Here is a 25,513-nt window from a genome sequence, read left to right on the forward strand (position 1 = left end):
AAAAAATTACTAAGCTGTTTTTCAGAACATCTCTACCATTTTACATTTACACTGTCAATGTATGAGAGATAAAGATTGCATTTTTGTCACCTTTGGTATTATCACATTAAAAAAAATTAGCCATTGTGATAGATGTATAGTGATTATCTCATGTAATTTTGATTTGTATTTTCCTAGTGACCAGTGATGTTGAACATATTTTCATGTACTTATTTGTTGCCTTCTGTGAAATGTCTATTAATATCTTTTACCCATTTTTGAATTGGATTGCTTGGTTTTTACTCTTGATTTTTGAGCAATTTATATATTCTCAATACAGATCTTTTGCCAGATGTGTAGTTTGCCAACATTTATTCCCAGTCTGTAATGTGTCTTTACAGCCTGTTCATAAGGTATCTCATTGGTCAGAAGTTTTTAATGTTGATGAGGGTTCATTTATCAACTTTCCCTTTTTAATGGTGGTTTAGCTATCAAGCCTAGGAGCTCCATATATCCCTGGTTCTTGAATATTCTGCTTTTGTTTCCTAAAGGTTTTATAGTTTTATTTACATTTATGTTCACTTAAAAAAATTTTTTTTTAACATTTATTTATTTTTGAGACAGAGAGAGAGCATTAATGGGGGAGGGTCAGAGAGAGAGGGAGACACAGAATCCGAAACAGGCTCCAGGCTCTGAGCTGTCAGCCCCGAGCCCCATGCGGGGCTTGAACTCACAGACCGCGAGATCATGACCTGAGCTGAAGTCGGATGCTTAACCGACTGAGCCACCCAGGCGCCCCTATGTTCACTTTTATATAGCTTTATGTTAGGTATTGGATTTGAATCAAGTTTCATTCTTTTGACAGAGGTTGTGCATTGAATTGCTCTTGTATCTTTGTGAGAAGGTCAGTGGGGCATATTTTTGTGCATATATTTCTGGGTTCTTCATTCTATTCAATTCTTTTATGTGTATATATATTTCTGCCACTATCATGCTGTCTTTAGTTTACCTGCATCTTAAACATTTGTGTAAACTATAGTGATTCTTCCCACTTATTCTCATTTTTTTAAGATTTTTAGACTATTCCAGATATTTTGATTTTTCAGATAGACATTTTTTTAACCTTTTATTTATTTTTGAGAGAGAGAGAGAGAGAGAGAGACAGAGCGTGAACAAGGGAGGGGCAGAGAGAGAGGGAGACACAGAATCCGAAGCAGGCTCCAGGCTCTGAACTGTCAGCACCAATGCGGGGCTCAAGCTCACGAACCATGAGATCAAGACCTGAGCCAAAGTTGGATGCTTAACTGACTGAGCCACCCAGGCACCCCGATTTTTCATATGAACTTTAGACAAAACCTGCTATATATATATACAAACGGTGTTGCTAGGATTATGATAGACATTATGTCAAACCTATAGATCAGTTTGGGGGTAGTTGACATCTTTACTATGTTGAGTCTTCCAGTCCATGAATGCAACGAGTCTCTCCACTTATTTGATCTTTTGTTAAGTGTCTTTCATTAGCATTTTGTAATTTTAGCATTCAGATTCTGTATGTAGTTTTTTAGGCTTATACCAAAGTATTTTGTTTTCTTTGATGCAATTGTAAATGCTATTGTATTTCAATTTCAGTTTTTATATATTTGTTGTTATCTAGAATTGTACTCTTTTGATTTTAAAACCTACAACCTTGCTGAAGTTACATAATAATTCTATGATGGCTTTTTGTTTTGTTTTCATTTTTTTGGTAGATCTTTGTGATTCTCTAAATAGACCTGTCATTTACAAACATGAACATTTTTCTGTTTCATTTTCAATCTATGTGCTTTTATTCTCTGTTTAGCCTTACTGTGCTTGTTACAACTTCCAGTTGTGTTGAATCACAATAATGAGGGCAGACACCCTCATTTTGCTCCCAATCTTAAGGATAAAATATTTACTCTTTTACCATTAAGGATAATGTTAATTGTAGGGTTGTTTTTAAAACATATTCTTTACAAAGTTGAGGACATTCTCCATTTCTGGTTTGCTAAGATTTCTTTTTTACATCAAAGTATGTGCATTTGATTCAATTAAATGCCTTTTCTGCCTCAGTTGATAAGATCACATAAATCTTTTTCAGCCTGTTGATATGATGGACTGCACTGATTGACTTTCAGATATTGAAAACAGTATCACATATCTAGAAAAGCTACAACTTGGTCCTGCTATATAATTCTTTTTATTGGTGACTGGGTTTATTTGCTAATAATTTATTGGTTTTGTTGTTGTTAAAGTTCATGAGAAATTTTGGTCTGTGACTCTGTGGCTTTCTTGTTTTGTACTGACTGTCTAATTTTTGTATTAGAGTGATACTGGCCTCATAAAATAAATTGAGAAGTATTACCTTCTCTTCTGTGTTTTGGAAGAAGTTGTTTAAAGTACATGTTCATTCTTAAGATATTTGGTAAAATTCTTTAGTGAAATCCCTGGACATTTATGTATGTGTATGGTGGGAGATTTTTAATTACCATCTCACTTTATTTAATACTTATGGAAATACCTTATCTGTTTCATATGTATTGTTTTGGTGGTTTGTGTTTTTTAAGGAATTGGTCCATTCCATCTCAGGTATGGAATTTATGGGTGTAATTATGTCACAGTCCTTATTATCCTTTTAATGACCACAGGAGTGTTTTGGTTGTAACATGATTAATTGCTGTCTTCTCTCTTCTTAACTTTAACAGTCCTGCTAGAGATTTTTCAATTTATTGAATTTATCAGAGAACCAGTTTTTTTCTTGCTTTTTCCATACTATTGTCTTATTTTCAATGTCATAGCATTTACCTCTTATGTTTATTACTTTCTCCCTTATATCTTACTTTGGGTTTATTTTGTGCTTCTTTTCTATTTGTTGGGGAAAACACTTGTATTTCTACCTGTGACCTCCTTTGTTTCTATTGCAAGCATTTTAGTGCTAAAATTTCCTGCTCAGCACTGCTTTACTGCACTCTGAAACAATGTGTTGTATTTTTATTTTAATAAGGGTATATGTATTTTTTTTTAATTTCCTTTGAGGCTTGTTTGACTCATGTATTTTTTAAAAGTGCATTGTTCAGTTTCCAAGTGTTTGGAGATTTTTCCTGTTGTCCTTGTCAACTGATTTCTAGTTTGATTTCATTATGGTTAGAAAATGTACTCTATAATTTCAGATCTTTTAAATTGTGAAGGTTTGTTTTATGGTCCACTATATTATGTGTGTAGGTAAGTGTTCTTAGATACTTATGAAAAAATGTGTATTCCGCTATTGTCGGTGCAGTCTTCCATGAATGTCATATAGATCATTTTGATTGACGCTGTTTCAGTTCTGTATTTTTACTGATTTTCTGTCTAGTACTATCAATAACTTAGTGGAGTGCATTGAATTATTTATTATTTTGTTTTTCTATCTTCTCTTTTAGCTGTATCAGTGTTTGCTTCACATATTTTGAAGCTCTATTGTCCGGTGCCTATACATTTAGGATTGCCATGTCTTCTTGATGGATTAATGCTTTCATGAATATGCAGTGAGTCTCCTTGTCCCTAGTAGATTTCTTTGCTAGTAAGTCCACTTTATCTGATATTAATAAAGCCATTCTTTGTCATAGACTCTGGGTCTAGAGTTCTTTCTTGTCTAGCAAGAGAGCGGGACATAGGATTGAAAGCAAGAGATGGCTAATGTCTGGGAAAAGACAAGAGCCCAGATTAAGGGTCCTTGTTCCGTTGTTATTAGATGTGCACAAAGGGAAAATGAAACTGTGAACATTAACTCATGGACATGAGGGAAAGGGGGTTTTGAAGATATGCAGAGTTAGGGGTTTGGGTCAATGCAAAACAAAATCCTGGCCCCTGGGCTGTGGGGGTGGAAGGATGTTTACAGCAGACATGAGGTACCACCTCTGTTTACCTAAACTGGTCTAGGGGACAAGAAAGACAGAGCAAGTAACCTCAGGGACAACAAGGCACCTTTCTTTTGTTAATTAGCTCCTCTCTGGGCAACTTCACCCACAGGGGTCTATAGCCAGATTTACCTGTTTACCAAATTTGGTCCTTCCTTCCTGTGAAAGTACTAAGTTTTCTGCTATAGTACTAAGTTGGTGGGAGCTTCTGCCCTGACTACCTAATCTTGTTTATTTCATATACCTATGTTCTATATTGGGACCTTTGCCCCGTTCTCTCTATACTGGGGCCTCTGCCCCCCCCCCTTTATTTATTTAATCTTGTTTACCCAAACTTGGGTGTGAGTGTCCCATGGCTTCGTAATTCTTTATGCCTTGTTAACCCATCAGTGCAGACTCAGGGAATTCCTAAGCTTATTCTCTACAATTCTTCTTTGTTTTATAAACATTTTCATTACATAAATCTTCCATCCTTTTAATTTCAGTCTACCTATGTTATTGTTTGAAGTAAATTTCCTATAGAGAATATTTAGTTGGGCCATGGTGGGTTTTTTTTTCTCGCATCTATCCTAGCATCTGGTATTTTATTTGATGTTTCTATACTCATACATTTAAAGTAATTATTTATATGTTAGAGATTTTGTTTGCCATAATGTACATATATTTCTGTTTTCTTTTCTATGTTTCTCATTTCTTTGTTCCTCTCTTATTGCCTTCTTCTGCATTACTTGAACATTTTTAGGATTACATTGTGATTTATTTGTAGGGTTTTAAAGTATTTTCCTTATTACAATTTCCTTTTTTTTCTTTTTTTCTTTTTTATTAAAAAATTTTTTTAATGTTTATTTATATTTGACAGAGAGAGAGAGACAGAGACAGAGACAGAGCATGAGTGGGGGAGGGGCAGAGAGAGAGGGAGACACAGAATCTGAAACAGGCTCCAGGCTCTGAGCTGTCAGCACAGAGACCGACACGGGGGCTTGAACTCAGGGACAGGGAGATCATGACCTGAGCCAAAGGCAGACACTCAGCCGACTGAGCCACCCAGGTGCCCCAACAACTTTCTTAATATTTGCTCTAGATATTACAATATACATATATAACTTATAATAGTCTACTATTGTGGAATTTTTACTACTTCAAGTGAATTATCAAAAATTATTTCTATGTAGGTTCCTTTAACCTCTACATTTTTAAGTTATAATTGCCTAAATATCCCTATCTGTATCTTAAGTCACATGATATTGTATGATTTTGCTTCAACTACTAAACATGATTTAAGAAACTCATGAGGGAAACGATAGTCTACTATACTTACTACTATTTTTTATCTATTCTGGTTTTCCAGATTCTTGAATTCCATGTCTTTTTGTGATATTAGCTTTCACTTTTGGAATTTCTTTCTGATATTCTTTAAGGGTATGTGTGCTAGTAATAAAGTCTCCTGGTTTTCTTTTGTCTGAGAAAGACTCTCTTTTTCCTTCATTCTTAAAGGATAAATTTTCCAGATACATAGAGTTCATGTTTGACTGTACTTTTCTTTTTCTTTCTTTCTTTCTTTCTTTCTTTCTTTCTTTCTTTCTTTCTTTTCTTTTCTTTTCTTTTCTTTTTTCTTTTTTTTTATTGTACCTTTTTTTAGCACTTGGAAATTGCTGTAGTGTTTCTTTATAGCCTCATTACTTCAGATGTGAAATCTGCTGTCATTCAAATTGGTGTTCCCCTATAGGTTATGTGACATTGCTCTCTGGTTACTTTGAAGATATTTCTATTGGTTTTGTTAATTGTTAATTGTGATGTTTTGTTCCTGTGAGTTATTTTGGGTCCATTCCCTTTGCAGTTTGCTCATCTCACGGAACACAAATGTTTATGCCATTTGTTAATTTTGTGAAAGTTTCAGCCGTATTTCTTTTTCTTAATTTTTATTTATATTGGGCACCTGGGTGGCTCAGTCGGTTAAGCGTCCAATTTTGGCTCAAGTCATGATGTCATAGTTTGTGAATTCAAGCCCCGCGTCGAGTTCTGTGCTGACAGCTCAGAGCCTGGAGCCTGCTTCAGATTCTGTGCGTGTGTCTCTCTCTCTCTCTCTGCCCTCCCCAGCTTGCACACTGTCTCTCTCTTTCTCTCGCAAAAATAAATAAACATTAAAAAATTTATATATATTTTTGTGTGGCAAAAATACTTAACATGAGTTCTATGCTCTTAACAAATCTTATGTATACATTACATTATTATTGAGCATAAGTATGATGTTTTATAGAAGCCACTAGAATTTATTCATCTTTCTTGACTGAAACTTTTTTTTTAGGTTTATTTACGTATTTTTAGAGAGAGAGCGAGAGTGTGCAAGTTGGGGAGGGACAGAGAGAGAGAGAGAGAGAGAGAGAGAGAGAGAGAGAAAATCCCAAGCAGGCTCTGTGCTGTCAGTGTAGAGCCCTGATGAACTGTGAGATCATGACCTGAGCTTAGATCCAGAGTTGGACACTTAACCTACTGAGCCACCCAGGGACCCCTTGACTGAAACTTTCACTACTTAGTAAGTGTCCATTTCAACATTTCCCCAGTCCCTGGAAAGCACCATTTCAGTCTTTGGAGATATGAATTTGGATGTTTTAAATATTTCACATAAAAGGACTAAATATTTGTCTTCCTGTAACTGGCTTATTTCACTTAGCATAATGTCCTTGAGGTCCATAGATGTTGCATATATTGCAGAATTTAATTTAAGGCTGAATAATATTCCATTAAATGTATATACCACATTTTTAAACTTTACCTATCTATTGGTGGACCTTTAGGTAGTTTCCACATCTTGTCTCTTTTGGATAGTGCTGCAACGAACACAGGAATATCAATAGCTCCTCATGATCCTATTTTCAGTTCTTTTGAATAACTACACAGAAATGACATCACTGGATCGTATGCTAATTCTACTTTTAATTAAAAAAAATTTTAATGTTTATTTTTGAAGGGGGGTGGGCAGAAAGAAAGGAAGACACAGAATCTGAAGCAGGCTCCAGGCTCTGAGCTGTCAGCACAGAGCCTGATGCAGGGCTCGAACTCAAGAAATGTGAGATCGTGACCTGAGCTTAAGTCAGACACTTAACTGGCTGAGCCACCCAGGCTCCCCTCTACCTTTAATTTTTAGAGGAACTTTCACTCAGTTTTCTATAGCAACTTGCACCATATCATATTCTCACTAATGGTGTAAAACAGTTCCAGTTTCTCTACATTTGCCAAGTCTTGTCTATTTTTATATGATCATCGGCATCCTAACAGGTGTGAGATGTTATCTCATTGTGATGTTGGCTTGCATTTCCCTAATAACCAGGGTTGGGTATATTTTCATATACCTGTTGGCCATTTGTATGTCTTCTTTGGTAAATGTTCAACAATTTTAACAATGTTAAGTCTTTCAATCCATGGACATGGAATGTCTTTCCATTTGTTTGTGTTTTGTTTAATTTCTTTCATCAATACTTTGTAATTTTCAGAGTACAAGTATTTAACCTTAAATTTATCCCTAGGTATTTTATTGGTGTGTGTGTGTGTGTGTGTGTGTGTGTGTGTGTGTGTCATTTCAAATGGGGTTATTTTCTAATTTTCCTTTTAGATAAGGAAGGTTTTATTTTCATTTTATTTTTTTGTATGTTGATCTTGTGTCCTGCAACTTTACTGAATTTTTTTTGTGTGTGTATGTAAAATCTTTAGGTTTTCTACATATGAGATCACATCATCAAACAAATACAATTTTTCTTCTTCCTTTCTGACTTGAATGACTTTTATTTCATTTTCTTATCTAATTGCTCTGGCTAGAACTTGCTGTCCTACATTGAATAGAACTGGAGAGATTGGGCATCCTTGTTTTGTTCCTGATCTAAGAGGAAAAGCTTTCAGTTTTTCACTGTTGAATACAATGTTATTTTCATAAATAACATTTCATAAATAGCCTTTTATTATTTTGAGATAATTTCCTTCTATTCCTAGTTTGTTGAGAGTTGCTATGAAAGTATGTTGAATTTTGCAAATTCTTTCTCTGACTATTATTCAGATGATCATGTGATTTTTATCCTCTACACTGTTAATGTGGTTTATCAAATTAATTGATTTTTGTGCATTAAATCATGCTAACACTGCAGAGATAATCTAACTTGGTCTTGATGTAAAATAATTTTACATTTTTTGGATTACATTGGATTTGGTTTACTGGTATTTTGTTGAGAATTTGCGTCTGTATTCATGAGGGCTTTTGACTTGTAGTTTTCTTGTGGACTGTGTGTATGGCTTTTAAATCAGTGTAATGATGGCCTCATAAAATAGTTTGGAAATGTCCCCTCCTGTTTAATGTTTTTTGGGACAGTGTGGGAAAGATTGTTGTAATTCTTACTTAGGTGTTTCGGAGAGTTCATCAGTGATGTCATTTGGTTTTAGGCTTCTCTTTGTTATGAAGTTTTGATTACTGATTTAGAGTCCATACTAGTTGTAGGTTTGTTCAGATTTTCTGTTTCTTCATGATTCAGTTTTGGTAGGTCATATGTTTCTAAGAACGTGCCCATTTTCTATGATATCCAGTTGTTGGTGTATAATTATTAATAGTATTCTCTTTTATCTTTGCTTTCATATCTGATTTTATTTATTTGTGTCTTCTCTTTTTTCTTAATCTACCTGGGGGTTTGTCAATTTTGTTTATCAAGTTGTTCAAAGAAACAACTCTTAGTTTCATGATTTTTTCTATTGTTTTCTTAATTTTTTACTTTTTATTTTCTTTATTTCTTCTCTGACCTTTGTTATTTCTCTCTTTCTGATACTTTGGCCTTAGTTTATTCTTCTAATTTTAGTTCTTTGATGTGTGAAGTTAGTTTATGGATTTGAGATCTTCTTTTTCTTCAAGTATGTGTTTACCAACACATAGATCAATGGATCACATAGATTACAGACACCTAGATCAATGGAGCAAAATGGAGAACACAGAAATAAACCCACAATGATATGGTCAATTAATCAATGACCACAGAGGCAAGAATACACAATGGGGAAAAGACAATCTGTTCTTTAAATATCTGGTAGAATTCTCCTGGGAAGCCATCTGACCCTGGACATTTCTATGTTGGGAGGTTTTTACTTACTGATTAAATTTGTTTACTGGTTATAGGTCTGTTCAAATTTTCTATTTCTTCCTGTTTCAGCTTTGGTAGTTTGTATATTTCTAGGGACTTAACCCATTTCTTCCAAAGAGCCCAGTTTGTTGGCATATAAATTTTCATAATATTCTCTTATGATTGTTTGTATTTCTGTGGTGTTGGTTGTGATCTCTTCTCTTTCATTCATGATTTTAATTATCTGAGTCCTCTTTTTTTTTTCATATGTCTGGCTAGGGGGTTACCAATTTCATAAATTCTTTACAAGAAACAGCTCTTAGTTTTGTTGATCTATTCTACTAGGTTTTTTTATGTTTCTATATCATTTATTTCATCTCTAATTTTTATTATTTCCATTTTTCTCCTGGCTTTATGCTTTATTTGCTCTTCCTTTTCTTGTATAAGGTTAGGTTAACAATTTGGACTTTTCTTTTTTCTTGTTACAGGCCTGTATTGCAATCTACTTTGCTCTTAGGACACCTTTGTTTTATATCAAAGGGTTTGGACTGTCATGTTTCCATTTTCATTTGCTTCCATGTATTTTTTTTAATTTTTTTTAATGTTTATTTATTTTTGAGACAGAGACAGAGCATGAATGGGGGAGGGGCAGAGAGAGAGAGGGAGACACAGAATCAGAAGCAGGCTCCAGGCTCTGAGCCATCAGCCCAGAGCCCGATGCGGGGCTCGAACTCACGGACCATGAGATTGTGACCCAAGCTGAAGTCGGACGCTTAACTGACTGAGCCACCCAGGCGCCCCTGCTTCCATGTATTTCTTAATTTCTTCTTTAATTTCCTGGTTAACCCATTCATTCTTTAGTATGATGCTCTTTGACCTCAATGTATTCCTGGTCTTTCTGAATTTTTTCTTGTGGTTGACTTCAAGTTTAATAGAATTGTGGTTGGAAAATATGCATGGTATGATTTCAGTCTTTTTGTAGATGTTGAGTGCTGATTTGTGACCCAGTACATGATCTATTCTGGAGAATGTTCCATGTGTACTTGAAAAAAATGTATATTCTGCTGCTTTAGAATGAAATGTTCTGGGGGCACCTGGGTGGCTCAGTTGGTTAAGTGTCCGACTTCAGCTCAGGTCGTGATCTCAGCTAGTGGGTTCAAGCCCAGCGTTGGACTCTGCTGACAGCTCAGAGCCTGGAGCCTGCTTCTGATTCTGTGTCTCCTCTCTCTCTGCCCCTCCCCAGCTCTCTCTCTCTCTCAAATAAATAAACACTAAAAAAACTTAGAGTGGAATGTTCTGAATATATATGTTGAGTCCATCTGGTCAAATTTATTATTCAAAGCATTGTTTCCTTGTTGATTTTCTGCTTAGATGATCTGTCCATTTCTGTAGGTGGAGTGTTAAAGTCCCCTACTATTATTTTATTATTATCAATGAGTCTCTTTTTGTTTGTCATTATTTGATTTCTATATTTGGGTACTTTGTAGTTGAGGGCATAAATATATACAATTGTTAGATCTTCCTGATGGATAGATTTCTTAACTATGATATAGTTCCCTTCTTCATCTCTTGTTACAGATTCAACTTAAAATCTAGTTTGTCTGATATAAGTATGGCTACTCTAGATTTCTTTTAGTGTCCATTAGCATGACAGACATCCCTTCAATTTCAATCTGCAGGTGTCTTTAGGTCTAAAATGAGTCTCTTGTAGACAACATATAGATAGTTATTTTTTATCCATTCACATACCCTATAGCTTTTATTGGAGCATTTAGTCCATTCACATTCAGAGTGATTATTGATAGATATAAATTTAGTGCCATTGTGTTACCTGTAAAGTTGGTGTTTCTGGTGATGTCCTCTGTTCCTCTAGTCTTTGTTGCTTTTGATCTTTCTTTCCCACACAAAGAGTCCCCTTCAATATTTCTTGCAGATCTGGTTTAATGGTGATAAACTCATTTAGTTTTTATTTATCTGGGAAACTCTTCTCTCTCCTTCTATTCCGAATGACCGCCTTGTGGAATAAAGTATTCTTGGCTGAAGATTTTCCCATTCAGCATGTTGAATACATCTTGTCACTCCTTTCTGGCCTGCCATGTTTCTGTGGATAGATCTGCTATGAACCTGATATGTTTTCCCTTGTAGGTTAAGGACTTTTTTTTTAACCTTGCTGCTTTCAGGATTCTTTCCTTGTCTATTTTGTTAATTTGACTATGATATATCTTGGTGTGGGCCAGCTTTTATTGAATTTGATGGGAGTTCTCTGTGCCTCTTGAATTTTGATGTCTATTTTCTTCCCAAGATTAGGTAGATTTTGAGCTATTATTTGCTTCTGCCCTCTTTCCCTCTCTTTTTGTGGGACTCCTATGATACGAATATTATTATGCTTTAAGGAGACACTGAGTTCCCTAAGTCTACATTCGTGATCCAATAATTTTCTTTCCCTCTTGTTTACAGCTTTATGATTTTCCATCATTTTATCTTCTATATCACTGAATTGTTCTTCTGCTCTCTGCTTCATCCATCCTCATTGTCATTGTATCTAGTCAGTTTTGCACACAGTTGTAGTATTTTTTATTTTGGCCTGACTAAGTTTAGTTCTTTTATCTCTGCAGTAGGGGATTCTCTACAGTCTTCTATGCTTTTCTCAAGCCCAGCTAGTGTCCTTATTACTATTTTTTTGTTTTTTGTTTTTTTGTTTTTGTTTGTTTTTAATTCTGGTTCAGGCATTTTACTTATATCAGTCTTGATTAAATCCCTGGCCATTACATCTTCCTGTTCTTTTTTGGGGGGTCACTTCCTCCATCTTGCCATTTTTTCTAGGTCATTGTTTTTTTTGGTAATTGTTAGGAAAGCCTGTTATATTCCTCCTTCTGAGAGTAGTGGCTATATTAAGAAGAGGTCCAATACTTTCTTGGGTCTGGTGCTTCAGGAGGTGTTTCAGAGTGTGCACTCTGCTGTTGTGTTTTGGCTGCTCCTTCCCTTAGGTCAATCCTCTGCAGAGTTTCTCCTTGCCTGCAGTAGGGGTGTTTGGACCTCGTCCACTGTGTGGCAAGTTTTAAGTAGGTGTGTTTGGTCTGCTTGTTAAAAGAAGCTAGATTCTATTCCCCCTAGAGCTGAAGCTTTGCAGCACTCTCTGTTTGGTATGTGCACTTGGTGTGTGCATGGTGTTTGTGCTGGTCTTCTGGGAGAGATACGCAGACTTGCCCTAGTAGACATGTGCCTGCAGGGTGCAGTGGGGTGGGGCTTGGTGTAAGCAGGCTATGGCTTCCACTGTGGGATTCTGTGTTGCTCGTTGACCTGGTCAGTGCTATTGGATGTGGGGGAAATGGTTTCACTCTACTCTCTAGTTTCTGGAGTGGGTAGTTTGTACCTGCCACTCTTCAGGAAGCCCTTATAGAAGAGCAAACAATCACCCCTCATGTGTCCCTGGCCTCTGTCAGATCCTTGCCTTTACCCTGTCTGTGTCTGAGCTGTATGCCTGCCAGGTGGCACAGTATTCCTGTGATTTATCTCAGGTGTGTATCTGTTTTTTAAAACTTTGCATTTGGGGGAACTATGTGGAACATTTCCACACTGATCTCTGGGGAGGGTCTCACCACACTGTGCTAGTTTACCCTCGTGCTAGTTTACCCCATAATGGGAGTTGCATGACCATGCAGTGGTTTAGAATTATTGTAAAGCATAACAAAAACCTGGCACCAGGGTTTGCTGCTTTCAGCTGATGTCTCTGTTCCTGTACTACTCAATAGAGCAGTACTTTGACACTGCCAGTTCTTTTGTCCCCAGAGAGGCAGTGCCACCCCTCCTAAATGCACTCCAAGAAGGGGAACTGTTTCTCCCTATGTGACCCAGGGATCCTCAGACCATGCTTTCCCTTCCAGGTCTCTGTCTTCCATCCCCACTGGAGCACTACTAAGCCTCTTAGGCATGACCCCAGTGATTTCAGGGACTTCTAATACTTCAGACTTTGTACTCTACTGTTTATATAAGCTTGTGGCTGGCATTCAGCCTCACTCCCTTTCCTAGTCAGTGGTTTTGGGGAAGAATTTTTCTTGTGCAGTCCCCTATGTGTGCTTTCTTTCCTCCTGTCCCCTCCCATCCCCTCCCCTCCTCTTCTCTCCCCTCCCCTCCCCTGTCCTGTCCTGTCCTGTCCTGTCCTGTGATCAGGGCTCTCCCCTTTGCCGCACCTGCTGTTCTTTTCTCCCCCAAATCAACTCTTTGCAGTTCCTACCTTCCACGATGTGGCTGTTTTTCTGCCTTTAGATGTTGAGTTTGTTCTCTCAATTTGAGTTCTTGGGTGTTCAGAATGGGTGTTGATATTTATCTGGCTGTGTATGAGGTATGAGGCAAGCTTAGAGTCCCCCTTACTCCAGGATCTCAACTCCTTCCTCTGTTTGGTACTTTTAAAAAATATTTTCTGTCTCTGAAAATTGTAATTGAAATTGTCAATTTGTTCGTGAGTTGTCCTCTTGACCTCAGTGAACATTTTAAATTCTCTGTGAGGTAAATTATTTAATTTTATTTAATTAGCATCCATTTCTGGAGATATCTTTTTCCTTTATTTGAAATTTCTTTTCCTGATTACTCATTTATTTGACTCTCTGTTTTGGTATCTGCTCATTAGACAAAAGTAGTTGCTTTGCCCAATCTTCACTGACAGGCCTTGTACAGAAAAGTATCTCAACAAGTCATCCTGTCCAGTCATTTGGGGGGCCTCTACTGAATCTTGTTCTCTCCAGGGGGAAACATGCATCTGTGCTTTTTCCTGCTCTGTGTTGATCAGGAGAGAGGATTAGTAGCATCTACCCTCACAAGCTGCCACCTCTATTCTCACCCAAGCAACTATATTGTGCTTGGCCCATCTGTGTTCCAGGATTGGTGAGAAAGATGCCAGTTCTTTTGGCAGTTTTGGTGAAGTAGGGAAACTACATGTATGGATCAACTTTTTCCTTCCTCAAGGAGAAGCAGAGCTGGCATCTTTTTGTCCACTTATTCTGCGCTTAGTGGGGACATGGGGGAGAAACCCATGGTGTCTACTAGCCCAAGTCTCTATCTCCATTGTTGCCTGGATGGCCAGATTGTGCTGAACCTGTTAGAGCTCCAAGACCAGTGAAATGGGTTCTAGTTCTTTAGGTAGCCCCTTCAGAAAAATTGGGGCTCTAGACATGAGGACAAACCTGTTTCATGCTCTGGGTTAGGCTGGGAGCTAGAGGGCCGTTTTGTGATCATACAGCAGTGCTCTGGGGCAGTATCCCTATTGAAAGGGGATACCAAATCTCTATATTGGCTTTGGTGAGTCTGATTTTGCATTTTCCCAGAGTGTGCCCCTACACACTTTTTAATTAGTTTAATTAGCTTTTTAATTAGTTTCAGATTTCTTATAAAAGAAATTTGTCTGTGAATTGTTGCTGAATTCATTTGTTTTTGAAGGGTTGGGGGGTGGGGGTCGAAGGTTTCCTACTCTGCCATCTTCCTGACCAGAATTTTAGCTTTTATTTCTTTGAATACTTTTCAGCCCTATATTCTTTCTGTTCTTTCCCTCAGATTCTGATATTTATTTTAGATCTTTTGTTATTGTTCCACGGGTCCTTGGGGCTCTGTTTATTTTCTTAGTTCATTTGTCTCTGTTATATATATTGAGTAAATTCTATTGATCTCTTCTCAAGTTCACTGATTCTATCCCTTGCCATCTCCACTTATCAGTCTATCAAATATGTTTTTTGTAGATTTGTTTATTCTATTTTTTAGTTCTAATATTTTTTATCTGTTTTTATGGCTTCCATTTATTTTCTGATATTTTCTGTTCTTTAATTTTTTTCAAGATTATTTGTAATTGTTTACTGAAGCAATACTATCACAGCTACTTTAAAATCTTCATTAGTTCCAACATGTGGCTTATCTCAATATTGTTATCAGTTGGTTTTCTTTTCTCATTCTTGTGATTTTTATGGTTCTTGGTGTAATGTGTGATTTTTGGTTGTGTCCTTGACATTCAAATCTATTGTTAAGAGACAGTAACCCAAGTTTAGATTTAGTGTGGTTTGTTGTGCCAATGACAGTTTCACTTTTGAGGTGCTTTTAATGTTACTCTATTGTGATTCAGAAGCTCCTACTGGATCTCTGCTGATACAGCCTATAGTGGTAAAAGGTACTTTCCTGGGCCACTTTGTATTACTAGGTGGGGTTGGGTGATGAAGGTCCCATGGGATAGAGAGCATTTACTCTGGCTCTTCTCTAGCACTGTCAGTGCACTTCTCACTCTGATAGTGCCCCTGGGTGAGGAAAGTTCCTATCTGGAAATTCTTGTCCTTTGTGTTGGGGGTGTTGAGAATTATTTCATGAGGCTCATTTTCTCCCACTGGTGCAAAGCCAGGAGCTACAGAGACTGAATTGCTTTCTGCTACTGGGTAGAGGATTTGGACATGGTTTGTATTCCACCTTTTTTGTAAGGGCTTGTAGCATAGTATGTTGGAACTAGTGCAGACAGAGGTGGCTGCTGCTGTTCCTTAGCATGGGGCAGGGTATGCCCTGCCACTGTCAGTGGGTGGGGAATAGGAGTTAAGCCTAGTTTTGAGAAAAAGTGAATGGTTACTGATGGACATGTATATCTGGGAGCTAATAGCATATAAACAAATTTATGGTAGAGAATGTGATGATACTTTTCATTGCACAACATTAACAAAGGAACAGGATTGACTCTAGTTATCACTAGATTTTTAAGGGAAGAAAAGGGAATACTCACTGAATGAGAATATTAGGGGAGATCCTGGGAAGACTAATGCTGTGAACATCTAGAGGGAGAAGAGCTTGAACTAGTGATGGTGAGCTATATAGATTAAATAATATGGTGAGATATTAAAGAGAAATAAAACTGAGGAAATCTCAGTTAACATGCTTTTGGGTAACTTGGAAAAGAGAAGTGAAATGTTCACATTTGAAGTCACATTGATGCCGCTAATTACATTAAATTAGCAGCTATAGATTATACATTCAAGAAATGTCAAATATACTCAAATAAAAAAATTTAAATAACCTGACAAAAAGAGAAAAGCTCCAGCTGAATCATTAAAAATAATACTGTAAAAACAAAGATCATAACACAGAGTCAAGATTAAAAATACAATGATCATATTTGAAAGAATAAAAGTTTACAAGTTAGAAAAAAACAAGAAAAAATGTGGCTGAGAAAGAAAAGATACAGATAAGAAAGTTATTCATCAAAAATTAAATATTCTAGCAATAAGTTATTTTGGGGGAGGACAGAAGTAATGATTATTTATAATCTAAAGAGGGTTAAAAGAGATTGTGCATAGATAACAAGGAAATGGAATGCCTGGTAAATAATATTATGGTGATGACTAAATCTGAATGTTTGATGATGTCTAGGAAGTAAGGTAAACCTAAAACTTTATTTACAAATAACTCATGAATGTATCTTCATATGCTTCTGTTTAGGGCCATTGCTTTTATCAAGGATACACCGCAGAGATTCCAAAATCAGTTGTGACACTTAGCACTTGTTCTGGACTCAGGTACTGGCATATTCCAGAGATGTACATGATTGACAATCTTGTGTGATCCTTTAATTTTTAGAAACATCTTAAAGGATAGAGTGAAGGCAAAGAAAATAGACTTTGATTGTGTTTCTGCTCATATACTTTCTTTTCTCCCCCTCTCTTATCATTTTTCCTTTTCTCCTTGTTTCTGTCCCAGGCTTGCAGTCTTAAAATTTATGCAGGAACCACCCCCACCCCCAGTATGAAGAATATTCACATTCCTCAGGAACCACCCCCACCCCCAGTATGAAGAATATTCACATTCCTCAGGAACCACCCCCACCCCCAGTATGAAGAATATTCACATTCCTCAGTCACACTAAAACCACAATGAATCCTAAATGGCATAGTAGGCAGAAAAGGTATAAAATAAGGTTTGAAAGTCTGTCCATGTAAGAAGGGATGATTCTTAGACATCAGACTGCAAAGACAACTGTTAAATTTATATAAAATGTTATTTAATGGTGATTTACATTTCTTAGTGGGGAGTCTATATTATCTTTTTATTTCTTTTTTGTGTGTTTAAATATCTAGGGGATTATTGCAGTTGGAGAATGTCAGTTATGGCATTGAACCATTGGAATCTGCAGTTGCATATGAGCATATGCTTTATCAAATAAATAATGATAAAGTTGATTTTTCTCCCTTACAAGAAAATTATTCTATCACCCAATTGGTAGATCAATCCTACAGGATTCTTGTGAAATCAGAAGTAAGTAACCCCTTTTATGAAATCTTCATTGTGTTACTTCTAGTAAATTTATTCATGTTGGGAATTGACTATATTAAAATCTTCTGTTTTAAGATATTTATTTTTAAATGTATTTTGATGTTTAGTCAGATAATATTTACACACTGTAATAGGTATAAACACACATAATTTAAAAATCAAAGTACTCACATTTCCGTAATTGAAAGTGTATTTCATGCATATAAAAAGTTTCATTGTCACTGAATTTGCATACTACTAATACAATGATATCCAAATTTGCTGATTATTAATTTGTCTGCATTTTCCTTACCAGCACATTTTTCTTTATTATTTTTATTAAAAATTTAAAATTAGAACAGAGGGAAAAAAATTGTCCCAAAGGTCATCATCTCAAAATAGTGCTAGAAGTTTGGATTATCTATTCTAATTATTTTTATATATCTAGTTATAAATGTAGATTTATAAATATGTAGATAATTTTTAAACAAAAAATTGTATAACCACAAATGCTTTGAAATTTCCTTTTTGCTATCAAGAGGAAAATACACGTTATATTACATTTATTATTATTTACAATTAAATAATATTTGGGTTAGCATCTATTAAAATATTAAACATATGCATATGTAAGGATAATAAGAATGGGCCCTCATGTTATTTTCTAAAGATAAATGCAGTTGTGGAATCCATTATCATCATTTTGATGTATGCTATTTTATAGTTTTCATATATATGCATAAACTTGAAATGTATATATTTATAAAATTATGCCATTTTTGCATATTTATATTTTTATATTAAGTAATCCATCGGCATGAGTTTACAATAGTTTTGAACAATTACACTTTGATTATAAATGCTCACACTTAAGGTAGGCATATTTCAAAGGCTTTTTCATGTGTGTGTGTGTGTATGCATATATATATATATATATATATATATACACACACACATATATATACACATATATTTGTATAGGATATATATGTATATATCCTAACTTTTCATATATATATATATATATATATATGTATATATAGGGTTTATATAGGATATATATGTGTATATCCTAACTTTACATATATATGTACTTTTCATATATATATGTATATATATATACTTTTCATATATATATATATACTTTTCATATATATATATGTGTGTGTGTGTGTGTACATGTCTGTGTGTATATACCTCCTAACTTCCTCCTTAAGAATGTTTATACAACTTTACTTTTATCATCATGGTTAAATAAATGAATCTGTCCACATAGTCTCATCATAATTGGATATCACACTGAAGACAAGCAAAACAAAATAGTTACGAATGAAACCTGAACTGAATTTATAATGAACTCCATCTCCCTGTTGCTTTAATTTGCTTTTGTTTATTTTGACAAAGTTAGTAGTATGAATACAGATTGATAAAACTGTACTTCCAGAAACTTAAAAAATGATGAAGTATAAACATATATAGAGATGAAAATTTCATTTTTAGTGAAACTAAGAAATGACCCCAAACTTTATGCTAGCTCTGGAAACTGTCTGCATGTTGTAATACAACATTAGACACAATTAAGACAATTTTCACCACTGAAATAGAGCACTATCATATATGTAAATTGGAAAGCTTTAAAAGATTCCATGAATACTTTGCCGTGGCAGAAGAAGAACCTGAAAGGATGGACATAACTTTGGAAAAGACAAATAACAACACTTGAAGCCATCAACCACTTGGCAGAGATTAGACAAGATAGAGGTAACATACAGTCCCAGCTGCCTTGGCTTGAATTCCAAGTCTATTAGTTTTAGCCACAAGAACTTGGGAAAGTAACATAACCTTTATGTGTTTAAATTTCTTATCTGTAAAAAATAAATAAATAAATAAAAGTAAACATAATACTTAGCTCATACAGTTATTTTAAAGACTAAGTTTATAAATGGAAATTACTTAGCATAGTGTGTGGACAAATAAAAAAGTGATCAATAAATATTATTGTTACTGCTATTCATATTTGCTCACAATATTTTCTAATGTAGTGGACAAGGTAATTGGGGGTAATTATGTAAAACTTGGGTACAGAACAAATGTAATGATCAAGTAAAATAGAGACAGAAATTTCAGAATTTAAGAAGAAACCAGGGATATCATTGCAGGATTGGAGATAAGTGAGTAATTGTTATGTGTTTGTGAAATGTATATCTTTCATGAAGTAACTCAATTGCTTTTTATCCTGAATTTGATAGGCTTAGATCTATAGGTTTAGTTAAGTTTGTTTTCACATGACTAGTGCTTTTACAAGCACAGATATACAAAATAACTATCTTCACTATATCAGATTTTAATAAGGAACAGAAAATAATATACAACCTTATGTTTTAGGTATATTTTTATATTTTTGAAAGTAAACAGAAATGAACTCATAAACAAGGTAAATACCTTCACTATAACCAGAGTTGAAAAGTAGAATAAAAACCAAACAATATGGTAAAGGGCTTATTTGTTAAAAGCATTTTGGGCACATGTTTTACCCCTGTTCCTTCCTTAAACCCCCCCTACAATTAAAAGTGATTTTTAAAATGACAAAAAGACATACAAACACAAAAAGAACAGGAAAGGAATAATAATCAAAATTGAATAGCTCATTTAAAAATCTAAATCCTTGAGGCACCTGGGTGGCTCAGTTGAGTAAGCATCCTACTTCAGCTCAGGTCATGATCTCAACGTTCTGGGTTCCCATGTCCAACTTTGTGCTGACAGCGTGGAGCCTGCTTCGGATTCTCTGTCTCCTTCTCTCTCTGCTCCTCCTCCACTAGCATGCATGCTCTTTCAAAAATAAACACACATTAAAAGAAAATCTTAGGGGTGCCCAGGTGGCTCAGTCGGTTGAGCGTCCAACTTTGGTTCAGGTCATGATCTCACAGTTCGTGAGTTTGAGCCCTGCGTCAGCACAGAGCTGACAGCTCAGAACCTGGAGCCTGCTTCAGATTCTGTGTCTCTCTCTCTCTGCCCCATCCCCACCCATGCTCTGTCTCTGTCTTAAAAATAAATAAAACATTAAAAATAAATAAATAAATATTAATCCTAATCAAGTAATTCGGATAGGCTATAGAAAACTTGAAATATACAGCAGTACTTAAAAAAAAAGTTTATTTATTTATTTTTGAGAGAGTGAGAGAACATGAGCAGGGGAGGAGCAGAAAGGGAGAGAGAGAAGAGAGAATCCCAAACAAGCTCCAAGCTGTCAGTGCAGAACCCGATGTGGGGCTTGGTCTCGTGGACCATGAGATCATAACCTGAGCCAAAATAAAGAGTTGGACGCTTAACTGACTGAGCCATGTAGGTACCCCCAATAATGAATATAGGCGTCTTGGCCCCCAAATCACCTATAAAAGTAGAGAAACAGACTGACTTTAGCCTTAGCCAAATGAAGTGCTTATAAGATAGTGCAGTGTATATCTAGGATGTATAGAGTGACTTCTCTGGAAGGTATAAAATCCCAACAATTTTTGTCTAGTCAAGTTGCCATTATAATATAAAAGCATTCATACTTTTTCAAGAATTTTAAGACTATAATATCTATGTGACTTTGAGGAAATATGGCTTAAATCAGTACAGCAATACAAGAATGAAACAATTTAACAGATTTATGTAGAAAACCACAGGACGGTATTGTATCAGTAGTTCCAGAAATATCATTTGGCCAAATTCAACACCCATTCATGATAAACTAGGGAGTAGAAAACTTCCTTGATCTGCTTGTGCCCCCTCACATGAGCAAACAATAGGAAGACAGCTATCTGCAAACTAGGAAGAGTGTTTGTTGTTTAAGCAACCTCGTCTGGTATATTTGTTAAGAACCTGAACTGACTAAAACAGCCTATAAGATTAGGAATAATGTGAGACTGTCTGCCCTCACTATTTCCAGCCACTTTTTTCCCTAGAGTTACTAGAGAGTGCAACAGGAGAAAGAATGATAAAGGACATACGTTTTTGAAAGAAAAAAATTCTCTTTTTTTAAGTGACTTAACTCCATACATAGAAAATACTAAAGAATCTCCACCAAAGCTATCAGGACTAGTAAGAGTCTGGGAGCGCCTGCGTGGCTCAGTTAGTTGAGCACCCGACTCTTGATTTGGGCTCAGGTCATGATCTCATGGTTCTTCAGTTCAGGCCCCACATTGGGCTCTGCACTGACCGTGCGGAGCCTGCTTGGGACTCTTTCTCCCTCTCTCTGCCCCTCCCCCACTCATGTGCCTGTGTGTGCATGCGCGCTCTCTCATGATAAATAAACTTTTTAAAAAGAGAGAGTCTAGCAAAGTCACAGGAAAGAAAGAAATTGATGTTGTTGTTTATTTTCCTCAAATTGATCTGTAAATTCAGTGTAATCCCAATCAAAATTTCAGAAAACATTTTGTGGAAATTGGGTCTCAAATGCATAAGGAGAGATATAAGTAACCTAGAATAATCACACAGTTTTAAACAGAACAAGATGAAAGACTTAACATTACTTTTTCTTAAAGGGCCAGAGTGTAAATGTGTTAGGTTTGTGGGGCAGATGGTTTGTTGCAAGTTATAACACTGAGCGTTTTTGCAAGAAAACAGCGTCTGTAGAGGATATATAAACAAATGGGTATGCCTAGGTTACAATAAAACATATATATATATTTTGTAAAACAGGTGGCTGTATCTCGGACCATAGTTTGCTGACCCCTGGTATAGAGGTGCATATTGTGTTAGTGATATAAATGTAGGTATATAGGTCAGTAGATCAGAATAGAGCAGAAATAGACCCGTATGCTATTGGCTGATTAATTTTCCACAAGGGTGCTAAGGACTCTGAAAAACTAAAGAATACTCCCTTCAATAAGCAGTGCTAAAAGACTGGATATTCACATGAAATAAAATGAATTTTGGCCCCTATTCAGAAAAATTGAATTAAAGCATAGACTTAATTAAAAGTCAAAGCTAAACATAAAATTTCTGGTAAGGAATTTAGGAGAAACTAAATTAATGAGCAGTAAGCCTGTGAAAGATGGTTAGTATCATTCAACATCAGGGAATTGCAAATTAAAACATAAATGAGATTTCAGTATGGACCAACAGGAATGAATACAATGAAGAAGATGGATAATATCAAATACAGGCAAAAATGTGGAGTAATTGGCACTCTTTTTTAGTTCTTGATAAAATGCAGAATAATCAAACTGTTTTAGAAAGCAATCTGGCACTTTGGCATTATATTACACATCCACACTTACCATATGACTTAGGTATTCCACTTTTAAGATTTTCCGAGAAAACGTAAAGAACATACTTGCACAAAGACCTCTATATGGATATTCATAGCAGCTTTATATATAATAGCTAAAATGTCTAAATAATCCAAGTTATCATCAACAGGTAAATGTATTAACAAGTTGGGATATATTTCTAAAATGGCATACTATTTTAATAAACACTAATGCGTTAATAATCACAACATAATGGATAAATGCTGAGTGAAAGAAGCCAGATGTAAAAAAGTATGTGACATATGATTCCAGTTTTATGAAATTCTAGAATAGATTATTCTACCCTATGGTGAGAGAAAGCAGATCATTGATTGCCTTGAGCCATATTGGGCTCTGATGGAAACACTTTTTATTTTATTTATAGAAATGGATACATGGGTGGTGTATCCATTAATATCAATCGATAGAACTGTGATCAAGCTAACATAATTAGTTAAATGTACAAAAATAATGAGTAATTAAAGGCAGTGTTTTGGGGAAAGATGATGGGAGTTTATTTAGCTTGAAGGTTTGAGGAGGGTCTAAGACAAAGGTTTAGAGTGAAGCGAAACATGGGTTGTCCATCATGAGGATCTTAATTATAAAGAATATAAGATAAAAGCTTTCGTTTTATTCCTAAAATTTGTGTTTGGAATGTCACCTGCTATTTATTCAATGGCGTCCATTGTCTTATTTTCCTGTTACCAATACTATATCTTTATGTATCTGTAGTTTCTTTCTTTCTTTCTTTCTTTCTTTCTTTCTTTCTTTCTTTCTTTCTTTCTTTCTTTCTTTCTTTCTTCCTCTCTCCATGTGTATATAGATACATATATAATGTGCACGATAATAACAATATATTTTTAATAATTTTTTAAATTTATTTTCATGTTTTATTTAATTCATGTCCTCTGTTTTGCAGAAAGATTCGGATACATTATTGAACAGATTTCTGAAAATACAAATCATTATGGATAAAGCCTTGGTATGCATTATTGATATATAATAGCTTTGTTTTGTGTTTATATTTAATGGGAATGTGAGAAAGAAAATTCTCCTTGTCTCAAATACAGATATATTTTACTCTTTGAAATATGTATCTTAGTGTAGCAGGACATAAATGTTGTCAGTTGCCTTTGGATTAACATGGGGGACTAATATTTACAGTGTTAACTTACAAATATAGAATTCTAGCAATAATATATAATTTGTATGTATGGAAGTGTTCTACTATACTATAAACTATTCGATTATAACTAGCTGCATATACTTCTGGATCCACTCCAAATTGTGAGGAAACTCTTCCATAAATTAATTTCCATTTTAAAATAAGCTATTTGGTTTATTATAAATGGGAGATCCCTGTTATTAAAAACTATCTTTTATAAGATTATTTTATGCTTTACAATTTCTTGGATTCTCTGGTAGAAATTCTATACTCTAAAAAATGGGAAGAATTATCCATTGGAATATTCATTTTTATTCATTTTATTCATTTTATTCATTTTTATTTATATATAATCAGCAAAGCCATTATGGGTGGCAACTAAGAAATCTTATGTTTTCATTATTACTGATATTTTTATATAAGGTTTATCAAGTGCCATAATGTTGAAAATTAGATCTTGTTGATAAAAGGCAATATTTAGATCTTTAAATAATTTTTATAAAAATAATAGGAAAGAATAGGCAGACAAAATAATAGAGAAAAGCACATATAATTTTATTACCAGGAGATAAATTTTATGCACATTTTATGTTTTTAATATACATACATGTATATATATGTTCTTATACCTTTGTCTTACATATGCTATTTTGTAAATTATTTTGTTTTTCCACATATTAAATATATTAATTTTAACATTTATATAGTATCTGATTAATATATTTAATATAATTTAATGTATTTTACTGGCTAATGCCCTTTGGGGGCATTTAAATTTAGATTTTTGTTATTGTTACGTAGGGAATAATACTATTTGTCCTAAAACCAGTATCATAAGCATTGGAATTATGTTTTGTCATAGCTGTCCCCATGAGGTTGCTAATATTAAATATAGACATACTACTTTTCTCTCTCCACTTAGCTGGATACCTTCTTACCATTCCAATAACAACAGAAGGAATTTTCAGTGCAAATGTCGTCATGCAAAAACAACAATAAAGAACTCCAGAGTTCTTTATAATATCCTATGAATAGTATTCCTTCTTTTTTGTATTCAGTTTATCTGTCTTAAATTTTCAAGTATGACTTTGTAAACTGATTTTTTTAGATAATCCCTGCCTTTTCATTATACATTTAGTTGATTTAAGTTTTATCAAAAGTACTAATACTGTGGGTGTAGGTTAAGTACTACTATGTTATTAGTATTGTTTGTCTTATTAGTTATTTGCTTCTCTGTTCCTCCTTTGCTACCCTTGGGTTAATGGGGTATTTTTTAGCTTTTATCTTTATCTCCTATATTATATTTTGCTGCTGTCACATCTTACCCCACTGGTTTCTTGAGTGGTTCCAATTAACAGTCTTGTCACAATCTAGAATTAATGTTATACCCATTCACATATAATGTAAAAGGTTTATAAAAATAAAGTTACGTGGATATTATCCCCTTAACGGATATAACATTTGTGGATATCTACTTGTGTTCAGTATGTTGCTTTTTTGTTTTGTTGATGATTTCTTTATGCAAAAGCTTTTTATTTTGATATAGTTCCAATAGTTTATTTTTGCTTTTGTCTCCCTTGCCTCAAGAAACCTATCTAGAAAAATGTTGCTACAGCCAATGACGGAGAAATTGCTGCCTGTGTTGTCTTCCAGGATTTTTATGGTTTCAAAGCTTACGTTTACGTCTTTAATCTGTTTTGAGTTTATTTCTGTGTATAGTGTTTAGAAAGTGGTCCAGTTTTATCCTTTTACACATAGCTGTCTGTTTTTTGCAGCATCATTTATTGAAGAGATTGTCTTTTCCCTATTTTGCAT

At 34.9% G+C, this 25,513-nt stretch overlaps 1 protein-coding gene across 7 annotated transcripts in view; it reads left to right on the forward strand.

Moving 5' to 3' along the window:
* The window catches only part of LOC102899536 (A disintegrin and metallopeptidase domain 3-like), a 110,117-nt gene that overhangs the window by 16,756 nt on the left and 67,848 nt on the right, over positions 1–25,513 (forward strand). For 6 of the 7 annotated variants that reach the window (XM_023252576.2, XM_023252574.2, XM_023252575.2 and 3 more), the window contains exons 5-7: positions 16,448–16,524; positions 17,083–17,260; positions 23,453–23,515. In XM_023252576.2, coding sequence (XP_023108344.2) covers positions 16,448–16,524; positions 17,083–17,260; positions 23,453–23,515 — 318 coding nt within the window. Of the gene's footprint in view, positions 1–3,419; positions 3,525–16,447; positions 16,525–17,082; positions 17,261–23,452; positions 23,516–25,513 lie in introns of all 7 variants that reach the window. The other variant, XM_019828528.3, reaches the window with a different exon arrangement.

Source organism: Felis catus, chromosome B1, assembly GCF_018350175.1.
Source record: "Felis catus isolate Fca126 chromosome B1, F.catus_Fca126_mat1.0, whole genome shotgun sequence".
Taxonomy (NCBI): Eukaryota; Metazoa; Chordata; class Mammalia; order Carnivora; family Felidae; genus Felis; species Felis catus.